A 12,077-nucleotide genomic window follows, 5' to 3' on the forward strand; every position below is an offset into this window, starting at 1 on the left:
ATACTCCGCGCATGTGGAGAAGCTAATTGGCTAGTCCAAATGAGCTTATCTCTCCTGATTGACCTCACATGCTTTAGTCTTCTCTTGATTTCGAAAACCCTTGTATGCTCACTCTATAATGTAACTCATCAACCCTAATGAAGATTATGCAGTTGAGTCTCTCTAATCTCTTAGACACTATGGTTTTCTCTTAGACACTAAACGGCTCTATCTAGTCTCCTAATCTTTCACAAACTTCTCTTAATCACTTCCTAAACACTCTCTTTATTCTGATTACTCTAAGGATCTCTTAATCTCATAGCTTCTCAGATTCTCTAAACACATCTTTAAACTCAGGATCATTAGCATAGCAAGATTTGATATGTTCAAATCCTAAGAGTTTAGTTTCCATTGAAGATAAAAGAGTATACCTTCTGGAGAGTGCATCAGCCACTACATTCTCCTTACCTTTCTTGTAGTGGATGACATAGGGAAAGGTCTCAATGAACTCCACCCACGGGCATGTCTCTTGTTCAGCTTCTGTTGCCCTTTGAGATGTTTAGGGATTCATGATCTGTATGGATCACACAAAACTCCTTAGGCACACAAGTAAGTTGCCACACTTGTAAAGCTCTCACCAAGGCATACAGCTCATTGTCATAGGTAGGAGGATAGTTCAAGGTGGCCCTCCTAGTTTCTCACTGAAATAAAGCTATGGGTTTCTTATCCTGCATCAACACAGCTCCAATTCCAATACCAGATGCATCACATTCAATTTCAAAAGTCTTAGAAAAGTCAGGAAGTGCAAGTAAGGGAGCACTTGTTAACTTCTCTTTTAGCATTTGAAATGCCTCTTCTTGGGCTGGCCCCCCAAGTGAAACCTACACTCTTCTTGACTACTTCAGTCAGTGGTGCTGCAACTGTACTGAAATCTCTCACAAACCTCCGGTAGAGAAGCAGCAAGTCCATGAAAAACTTCTGACCTCTCCTATAGATTTAGGAATCGGCCACTCCCTGATAGCTTTCACCTTTTCCTCATCAACCTGGATGCCCTGTGAAGTCACAACAAAACCTAAAAAGACAAGGTTATCTGTGCCAAAAGAGCACTTCTTATGGTTAGCATACAGATTTTCTTTTCTAAGCACATCTAGAACTTGTTTCAAGTGGTTAACATTTCTTTCATGGTCTTGCTGTAAATCAGGATATCATCCAAAGTAAACAACTACAAAATCGTCCTATCAAAGCTCTCAAGACATGATTCCATTCATACAATCCTAGCTTAGTCTTTCTTCTAAATCTGGTGGTAACCACTCTTTAAATCAATTTTAGAAAAGACACATGAACCATGTAACTCATCTAGCATATCATCTAAGCGAGGAATAGGATGTCTGTACTTAACTGTTATGTTGTTGATGGCTCTGCAGTCCACACACATCCTCCAGCTTCCATCTTTTTTGGCACCAAGAGGACAGGTACAGCACAAGGACTCATACTCTCCCTGATATGTCCCTCTCCATTAGCTCATTGACTTGTTTCTGAAGCTCCTTAGTCTCCACAGGGTTGGTCCTGTATGCTGGACGGTTTGGTAAAGTAGCTCCTGGTACAAAGTCAATCTGGTGCTCTATTCCCCTAATAGGCGGCAGACCTATGGGATTGTCCTCTGGGAACACATCTCTATACTCCTGGAAAAGACTCTCAATCTCCTCTGGAATCGCAGGAACAGGGTTAGTAGTAGAGCTCAACAATTCTTTATAAACCACTAGTATAAAATTTGATTGTTCAATCACAGCAGTTTTGATATCTTTAGCGGTAGCAAAGAGGTTGAGTTTACTTACCCTGGCTGGTCTCTTCAAGAAGCAAGGACTTGCTGGCGGCCTTGGACTCTCCTCTCTTCATTTTGAGATGCATCTGATCCTGGTGTACCTCCTGAGGGGTCATTGGCGCCAGGGTAACTTGTTTATCCTTATGGATAAAAGTGTATCTGTTGGTAAAGCCATCATGTACTGATCTCTTATCATACTGCCATGGACGTCCAAGAAGGATGTGGCTAGCTTCCAGGGGTGCTACATCACAAGTGATCTCATCCTGGTACTTTCCCACTGATAGCAATACCTTCACTTGCTTGGTGATCTTTAATCCTCCCTCATCATTGATCCATTGCAAGAGATATGGCTTAGGATGCTTGAACACTTGAAGACCCAACTTCTATGATTTTAGAGAGTTGAACAGGTATTGAGAGATTTAGAGAAAGATTAAAGTGAGATGAGATGATTTATGAAATGTAGAAGAGAAACATGATGAACTAGAGAGAGAATCTGATGAACTCGTGTTAATCATTAATCAAGACAGAGTTTACAATATATAGAGAGAGACATTAGGGTATTCAGAAGCTCTAAGCATGTGTGGTCAAGGATAAGGTTGCTTTAATTCAAATGTAAACCAATGAGGAAGATCACACGCTTATGGCATCTTTGGGGAGACTCCTTTTGCCTTTACAGCCTGTGCCAGACTGTGAGGATAAGCCGTGGTCACTCTATCCATCCAAACGGTCATATCTCCTAAGGTAAAACCCCTTTGGCCGTTTAACCCTTTCACCCGGGTAACTTTCCTCTTGGTCGCGTTATGGATCGACCCGGACAGTACGGACGGTACGGCCGGTACGGCCTCTTGTACGGCCTGGTCGATCCCTAACTTTCCTTCCCTTTGCCTTCACATTCTCACATCCTCAACTCCTTAAGCCATCTCCCCATACACTGAACAGCTCATTTTAACACTCCCCCTCAAGCTTAACTTAGTAACTTAGTTAAGCTTGGAACCACCATGAGATCTTCCTCATTAAAAACCTCACCAAGGAAAACCCATTGGGACAAAACCTTGATGAGGGAAAAAGAGTGAAGACCTCATGGCAAAGGGGATCAGCTCCTTGGGGAAAGATCTATGAGCCCCAATCTGGTATGAATGGACTCCATAGTCTTTTGTCTTGCGGCCTTGGTGAACACATCCGCAAGTTGATCCTCACTCCTTGTGTAGCATGGCAAGATCACTCCCAAGACAATCATCTGCCTCACCTTGTGACAATCAACTTCAATGTGCTTGGTTCTCTCATGGAAGACTGAGTTGGTCGCAATGTGTATAGCCGCTTGATTATCACAATGCATAGTCATTGGAGTTCCCTGCTCTATCTCCAAGTGCTTCAAGATTCCTTTGATCCATACCAACTCATTGGTAAGCTTCAGCATTGCTCTATACTCAGCTTCAGCGCTTGAACAAGACACCACCTTCTGCTTCTTACTCTTCCAAGTCACCAAGTTGCCTCCAATGAATGTACAATAGCCGGTGGTTGATCTCCTGTCTGCTCTATCTCCAGCCCAATCCGCATCACAGTATCCCACCACTTCAGTGCTCTTGTTGCATCCCATCCACACTCCAAGGCTTGACGTCCCATTCAGATACAAGAGAAGTCTCTCCACCATGCGCCAGTGATGATCCTTTGGGACTTGCATATGCTGGCTCACTTGGTTCACCGCAAAGCATATGTCTGGTCGTGTGATTGTAAGGTAGATGAGCTTCCCTACTAGCTTCCTGTACAGCTTTGGATCATGAAAGGCCTTGCTATCTTCAACCTCCCCCTCACGTGGAACCTTGTATCCATCTTCAAGAGGCATCTTTGCTGTCTTGTCTCCTTGTATACCTGCATCTTTCAAAAGATCAAGTGTATACTTCCTTTGGGAAATGAACAATCCTTCCTTAGATCTACACAACTCAATTCCAAGGAAGTATTTCATTTCCCCTAAGTCTTTGATTTCAAACACAGATTTCAAAAACTCCTTTGTGGCTTTTATACCAGCCTTATCACTACCTGTTATGATAATGTCATCAACATATACGAGTAGACAGATGATACCTGAAGGTGTAGTGAGGGTGAAGAGGGTGTGATCCAACTCTGACTTCTTGAACCCACGGCCATTCAGAGTAGTACTCAGCTTGTTGTACCATGCTCTAGGTGATTGCTTCAACCCATAGATTGCCTTCTTGAGTCTCAATACATTCCCTGGTTTCACAAGATGTTCAAGACCCGGTGGTGGATGCATGTACACTTCATCTTCTAGTTCTCCCTGAAGAAATGCATTCTTCACATCCATCTGCCAAAGCTCCCACTCAAGGTTCACAGCAAGAGACAATACAATTCTTATTGTATGTAGCTTGGCAACAGGGGCAAAGGTATCAATGTAGTCTTCCCCATATGTTTGAGTGTATCCTCTAGCCACCAGTCTTGTCTTCTTTCTGTCAATGGTTCCATCAGGTAGATACTTAATGGTGAATATCCACTTGCTGGTTACTGCCTTCTTTCCTTTTGGCAACTCACTTTCAAACCAAGTGTCATTCTTTATCATGGCATTTGCCTCATCTCCAACAGATTCCTTCCAATCTTGATGTAGCATTGCCTCTTCATATGATCTTGGTACACTACTTTCATCTAGGCTCATCATGAATGCGCAATGCTCCTTTGGATAACAGGCAAATGAACACACAGCTTGAGAAGGATGCTCCACAGCCTGGGCATTGTAGTACACTCTCGTGTTTACCCAGTTGGAAGCATCTCTCTTCAGCCGTGTGCTTCTCCTCAATGGTACCTCAGCTGGTGCTTGCTCTGGTGCTTCTACTTCAGTTGCTTCCACTTCTCCTTGTTCTGGTAACTCATTAAGCTCTTCATTACTTGGTTCAGCTCCACCTTGATCAGGATGATCCGCAAAATCTTGATTCTCATCCGGCTCAATTCCATTCCCTCCCTCATGATCAAGGTGAGATGGTTCTTCAGCTTCTTGTCTTTCAGATGACTGATTCTCTGTCGACTCCTGGGACATTCCAATTCCAAGACCTTCTAGTATCTGTCTCAAGCTTGTAGCTCTATCTGAAGGTTGTGAAAGATCCTCCAGCTCTTTCCAATCTTTATCTTCATAGTAGCTCTTCTCTTCAAAGAACTTGACATCTCTTGATACAAGAACTCTCCTTGACTCAGGAACAAAGCACTTGTATCCCTTCTGTGTGGTTGAGTATCCTATCATCATAGCTTTGATACTCTTTGCTTCCAGCTTGTTTCTCATCTCTCCCGGGATAAGAACATAGTTTACACACCCAAACACTCTTAGGTGATCTAGGACTGGCTTGCTGTTGTTGAGAACTTCATAAGGAGCTTTGTCTTCCAGGATCTTGGTTGGATTCCTATTGATTAGGTAGCAAGCCGTGATCACAGCATCACTCCAGAATCTCTTTGGCACTCTCATCTGGAACATCATTGATCTAGCCACTTCCATAAGATGTCTGTTCTTTCTCTCAGCCACTCCATTTTGTTGAGGTGTATACGGGCAACTCGTTTGGTGAAGTATCCCATGTTGAGCTAGATGGTTCTTGAATGCATGGCCAGTATACTCTCCACCATTATCAGACCTGAAAATCTTAATCTTGGCATTATACTGGTTAGAAACATATGATTGAAAGTTTCTAAATGCATCTAGAACCCTATCCTTTGTTTTAATTAGTGTTATCCAGGTGTATTTGGATTTCTCATCTATGAATGTGACAAAGTATTTGTAATTGTCCCTAGATAAGCATGGAGCAGTCCATACATCAGAATGAACAAGATCAAAGCATTTATCATAGATAGTAGTAGATCTCTTGAACACAGTCTTACAATGTTTTCCCAAAATACAAGCTTCACACTCATTATTTTTAAACATGACACCTGGTAACATTAAGCTTAAGGCTCTAACATGTGGATGTCCTAGCCTAGAATGCCACAATGCACCTCTACTTAAAACGGAACTCAACAAGCAACTAGAACTAGAAATGATAGAAAGGTCTTCAAGTAAATAAAGGTCTCCTTTGGTTACTCCTTGCCCAATCAACTTACTGCTTTCAATATCCTGAAATTTCACATCATTAGGACTGAAAATAACATTGCATTGAAGATCATTGGTACACCTCTTAACAGATAATAGATTAGAAGTAAACTCAGGCATGTACAAAGCTTTAGAATCCTTATTAAACAGTTTCAAGTCTCCTACTCCTCTAATAGGAATTCTATCACCATTTGCAATCATTACATGTCCATGAGCCGGTTCTATGTTCTTTATAAGGCTATCATCACTTATCATGTGATGTGAAGCACCTGAATCAATAATCAATGGTTTTATTCCTTGAGCAATATGATTCCTAGGTGATTCTTTTACCAGTTTCAGTTTATCAATGAGATCAAGCAATGTGGATTCATTTCTAGACATCCTATCAGCAGCAAAGGTTGTATATCTATCTGGTTCATTTCCCATTCTATCAAAGTTTCCTAGCAAGCTATCACAAGTTCTAGGCAACACATGAGCAGTATAGGAATAACCAAGGGCTTTACCAGACTCTTTAAGGGCTTTGATCAAGGCATCAATGTCTGACTTCTTGATCACCTCATGATCCATGTTCTTCACAGCTCCTTGGTGGTGAGAGGTTAAGGCTCTTCCTTCACTTTCACCCGCAAGACCAGATGAGCCAGCTCCTGATGCGCCAGCTTCACTTGTCTCTGCAGAAAGGTGAGCTCTTCCCTCTCTCTCCTTGTTGAACTTGGCCGGCTTCAAATGGGGGTGTAGGATCCAGCACTGACTCCTCTTGTGTCCCGGCTTCTTGCAATGGTCACAGTTTCCACTGAACTTCCTTTCCTCTCCACGGTAAGCAGCCTTGTGTGCTTGGATTGCTTCAGCCTTGTTGGACAGAGCCATGTCTCCTTTCCCTCCAAACATACCAAGTGACCCCTCTTCCTTCTGAATCTGCGCACACACTTCCTCCATAGATGGAAGACTCGGCATCCTCAACATGTGCTTGATCACATCATTGAATGGAGGATCTAGTGTCAGCAGCAATCCAAACACCTGATTCTGCTCCCTCCTCTCCATGAGTAGCTCTTGATCCGCGGTGCTTGGCCTCAATGATTCAAGCTCAGACCACAAGGATCTATACTTGCCCAAATGCTTGGTGAACTCTTCTCCATCTTGAACCAGTGTGTTGATGGCCTTCTTAATCTCATACACGCGGTTCAGATTGGTAACGTTCCCAAATGTCTTCTGGAGTACCTCCCACAGGTGTTTTGGAGTCTCGCAGTAGCTGTAGGCCTCCAAGAGATGCTCTTCAAGGGACCCTTGTAGCACTGAAAGCACCATCAAGTCTTCTTGAATCCACTTCTTCTCGGCAGCAGCAACTTGATCTCCCACACCTTCATCTCCTTCTCCGTCTTTAGCCACTGGCTTGGTTGCATCATCCGTGATGTGACTCCACAGCCCTAGCCTCCCAATGGTTGTCTTCACCAGCCTTGACCACAACAGGTAGTTACTACCACCCTTCAACGCAACAGGAACCGTAATGACCTTGTAGTTTCCCTCCATCTTGCTTTGTTAGAACCGAAAAGAAAGTATGAAAGAGTATGAACTGAAGCTGAAGAACACTCTAAATCTCAATACCAAAGCCAACCTGGCTCTGATACCATATGATTTTAGAGAGTTGAACAGGTATTGAGAGATTTAGAGAAAGATTAAAGTGAGATGAGATGATTTATGAAATGTAGAAGAGAAACATGATGAACTAGAGAGAGAATCTGATGAACTCGTGTTAATCATTAATCAAGACAGAGTTTACAATATATAGAGAGAGACATTAGGGTATTCAGAAGCTCTAAGCATGTGTGGTCAAGGATAAGGTTGCTTTAATTCAAATGTAAACCAATGAGGAAGATCACACGCTTATGGCATCTTTGGGGAGACTCCTTTTGCCTTTACAGCCTGTGCCAGACTGTCAGGATAAGCGCGGTCACTCTATCCATCCAAACGGTCATATCTCCTAAGGTAAAACCCCTTTGGCCGTTTAACCCTTTCACCCGGGTAACTTTCCTCTTGGTCGCGTTATGGATCGACCCGGACAGTACGGACGGTACGGCCGGTACGGCCTCTTGTACGGCCTGGTCGATCCCTAACTTTCCTTCCCTTTGCCTTCACATTCTCACATCCTCAACTCCTTAAGCCATCTCCCCATACACTGAACAGCTCATTTTAACAACTTCTCCACCAGCTCAGCACTTGCTACATTAGTACAACTTCCTCCATCAATGATCAAGCTACAAACCTTTTCTTGAATCAAGCATCTGGTGTGAAACAAGTTTTCCCTTTGCTCATCTTCTTTGGTTTTAGGTTGAGCATTTAGAAGTCTCCTGGTGACCAATAGCTCTCCACGGACAGGGTACTCCACGCCTTCCTCATCAGACTCTTGGCCGGCGTCCTCCTCTTCAGATATCACCTCCCCGTCGGCTAAGATAGTCATCACCTTCTTGTTGGTGCACTCATTAGCATAGTGACCAAAACCATGACACTTGAAACACTTAATGTTCCTGGTCTTAGTAGGTGTGGCTACTCCTTTACCCTTGTCATCTCTCTTGGTCTCCACTGAAGAAGAACCTTCTTTGGACTTATCCCCTGGCTTATCTTCCTTGGAGTAAGCCGGTTTTGAAGCAGGAGTGTATGAAGACCGGGTAGAGCTCTTCCTCTTGTTCTGCTGCTCAATCAAAATAGCCTTATGTAGCAGTTCATCCATGTCCTCATACTCTTGTAGCTCCAACCTATCTTGTATATCTCTGTTAAGACCTCCTTGGAATCTAGCCATAGTAGCTTCTACTTCTTCTTCTAAGTCAGCTTTCAACATGAGTGTTTCCATCTCCTGATGATAGTCCTCTACACTCTTAGATCCTTGAGAAAGCCTTCTCAACTTCTGGTGTAGATCTCTTCCATAGTGATTAGGAACAAATCTCTTCTTCATCACAGTTTTCATCTCAAACCAGGAAGCTACCTGAGGCTCTCCATTGCGTCTCCTGGTAGTAGCAATCTGATCCCACCAGCTGATAGCATAACCACAGAATTCAGTAGCTGCTAGTCTCACTTTTCTCTCCTCAGTGATGAACTGTTGGCAATTGAAAACCAGTTCAATCTTCTTCTCCCACTCTAAGTAAGCATCAGGATCATTCTTCCCATGGAATGGAGGGATTCTAAGCTTGAGATTGCCTAGGTTATCAGTAGCTGGTCGCCTGCGGTTGTGATTTCTACCATGATGACTAGCCTGAGATCCATCATCACTTTCATCAGCTGACTCTTCTTGATAATGTTCTCCATAAATCCCACGACCCCTAAGCTCAACTCGTTGCCCTCTTATAGGTCCAATGCGTGCTCTCTGAGCTCCAGCAGCAACCGCGTCCCTCTCTTGCCCTGCATTATCACCAGGTAAAGTTTCATTAGCTTGTTGAGCACGGTTGTAAGTATTTTGCATTCTTCTGGTTATCTCAGCTATCATAGCCTCAAATTGAACTTGGTTGAGGTTGATTTGCTGGACAGCCGGTTCTCCTGAACTCTCAGGTTGCTTTCCATCTCGTCTCTCTTCACTCATTGTTCCTGACATAGTTAGAGAAAACACAAAGCCAGGAACAAAATTATCTCTCTCTCACTCAAGTTTTCAAATCGCCAAGTCTCAGCTCTTCCCACAAGTTCAGTTGAAAAACAAAGTTCTACACTTAAGATCTAGAACTAAAACCCCAATGAATCAGATAGAAAGTATTAAGAGATTTAGGCACCAGCTGACTTTACCACCCTGAGCTGGATTTCTCTTCAGCTAGCTGGATTACTCTTCAGCTATATATATATATATATTTTTTTTTTTTTGATTTGGATCAGAGATCTCTTTTCTTTTTTTTTTTGATTTGCAGGGTTGGCTCAGCTGGCTTACAACAGATAGAAAGATAAGAGAAGTGTTTGATGGAATGAATGATCTGAGTAGTCAAATCGCAAACCCTAACCTTCAAGTGGCTCTGATACCACTTGGTGCAGCCTGGGTATGGCTTAAACTCTGGATCACTTGAAGGTGGATGGATAGAGGGTGTTCTAAGAAGCTACTAGCTCTCCTTTGAACTATGAACGTCTCCCTGAGCCTGTGGGTTGGCGCCAAGGATGGTTTGCTACTCAAAGACACAAGATCACCTTGTATTGTCTAAGATGGGATTCACAGGAATTCCTTCCTTTAAGTGAGATCAATGTTCTAGAGCTGAACAGAGAAAGCTAGAGACAAGACAACAAAGTTGACTGAATAATTCTTAGATTCAAAGTTAAGAAAACAAAGCTGCATCCCCCATGTTCTTAAGGGAAAATCGAAAACCCTAATATTAAACCAAGGTGGTTTAATTCTAATTCTAATCCTAATTGTCTTTGGTTTAAATTAAATGAAAGCCCAATAACCAAAACCCTTACAAAGTAATTAAATTAAACCAACAAGCTGGTTTATCTTGATCTCCTTGCCTTGAACCAAGGCCCACGGTTTTGGCTATCTCCTGGAGCCTCTCCTCTTGTGCTCTCAGTCTTGATCTAGTAACTGGTCCACTCCACACACTGGCTGGCTCACATGGTATCTCACTCTGGTTCTAGTTCTCTTCAGTATCCTCAGCTTCACTCCTCTCTTCTACGGCAGTCTCATCACTTGGCTCATCCTCATCAGTCTCGCTCAGCTCCTCTTCTATGTCTCTGGTCATGGCTACACCACTTCTTAATCCCAACTCCTATGAGATTTATTCAACTTTCTGGTGATTCTCCAACACTTTATATATCCAAATCGAGCTTCTTACAAAGTGATTCATCCTGGTTTGATTGGAACGACGAAGAAGCTGTCCTATTCCCAAACTGGGAAACTGGAATCACCTGATTAGAAAGTGGGATAACTTCTTCATTCCAACTCCTATTATATTTATTCAACTTCCTGGTGTTTCTACAACCCTTTATGTATCCAAATCAAGCTTCTTACAAAGTGATTCATCCTGGTTTGATTGGAACGACGAAGAAGCTGTCCTATTCCCAAACTAGGAAACTGGAATCACCTGATTAGAAAGTGGGATAACTTCTTCATTCCAACTCCTATTAGATTTAGTCAACTTCCTGGTGTTTCTCCAACCCTTTATGTATCCAAATCAAGCTTCTTACAAAGTGATTCATCCTGGTTTGATTGGAACGACGAAGAAGCTTTTTTATTCCCAAACTGGGAAACTGGAATCACCTGATTAGAAAGTGGGATAACTTCTTAATCCCAACTCCTATGAGATTTATTCAACTTCCTTGTGATACTCCAACACTTTATGTATCCAAATCGAGCTTCTTACAAAGTGATTCATCCTGGTTTGATTGGAACGACGAAGAAGCTGTCCTATTCCCAAACTGGGAAACTGGAATCACCTGATTAGAAAGTGGGATAACTTCTTCATCCCAACTCCTATGAGATTTATTCAACTTCCTGGTGTTTCCCCACCATTTTATGTATCCAAATCAAGCTTCTTACAAAGTGATTCATCCTGGTTTGATTGGAACGACGGAGAAGCTGTCCTATTCCCAAACTGGGAAATTGGAATCACCTGATTAGAAAGTGGGATAACTTCTTAATCCCAACTCCTATGAGATTTATTCAACTTCCTGGTGATTCTCCAACACTTTATGTATCCAAATCGAGCTTCTTACAAAGTGATTCATCCTGGTTTGATTGGAACGACGAAGAAGCTGTCCTATTCCCAAACTGGGAAACTGGAATCACCTGATTAGAAAGTGGGATAACTTCTTCATTCCAACTCCTATTAGATTTATTCAACTTCCTGGTGTTTCTACAACCCTTTATGTATCCAAATCAAGCTTCTTACAAAGTGATTCATCCTGGTTTGATTGGAACGATGAAGAAGCTGTCCTATTCCCAAACTGGAAAACTGGAATCACCTGATTAGAAAGTGGGATAACTTCTTCATCCCAACTCCTATGAGATTTATTCAACTTCTTGGTGTTTCTCCACCATTTTATGTATAATCAAGCTTCTTACAAAGTGATTCATCCTGGTTTGATTGGAACGACGAAGAAGCTGTTCTATTCCCAAACTGGGAAATTGGAATCACCTGATTAGAAAGTGGGATAACTTCTTCATTCCAACTCCTATGAGATTTATTCAACTTCTTGGTGTTTCTCCACAATTTTATGTATCCAAATCAAGCTTCTTACAAA

At 42.5% G+C, this 12,077-nt stretch overlaps 1 protein-coding gene across 1 annotated transcript; it reads right to left on the minus strand.

Moving 5' to 3' along the window:
* Window positions 1-1,791: 1,791 nt before the first annotated feature.
* LOC117130601 lies at window positions 1,792-10,744 on the minus strand. The gene is made up of 2 exons (XM_033283370.1): window positions 8,071-10,744; window positions 1,792-2,181 (listed from the first exon to the last, which is right to left on the minus strand). Exons 1-2 carry the CDS (start codon window positions 9,454-9,456, stop codon window positions 1,807-1,809), a joined length of 1,761 nt encoding a protein of 586 aa, XP_033139261.1. The 5' UTR covers window positions 9,457-10,744; the 3' UTR covers window positions 1,792-1,806.
* Window positions 10,745-12,077: the final 1,333 nt, after the last annotated feature.

The sequence above is a fragment of the Brassica rapa genome, unplaced genomic scaffold, assembly GCF_000309985.2.
Source record: "Brassica rapa cultivar Chiifu-401-42 unplaced genomic scaffold, CAAS_Brap_v3.01 Scaffold0586, whole genome shotgun sequence".
NCBI classification, from domain to species: domain Eukaryota; kingdom Viridiplantae; phylum Streptophyta; class Magnoliopsida; order Brassicales; family Brassicaceae; genus Brassica; species Brassica rapa.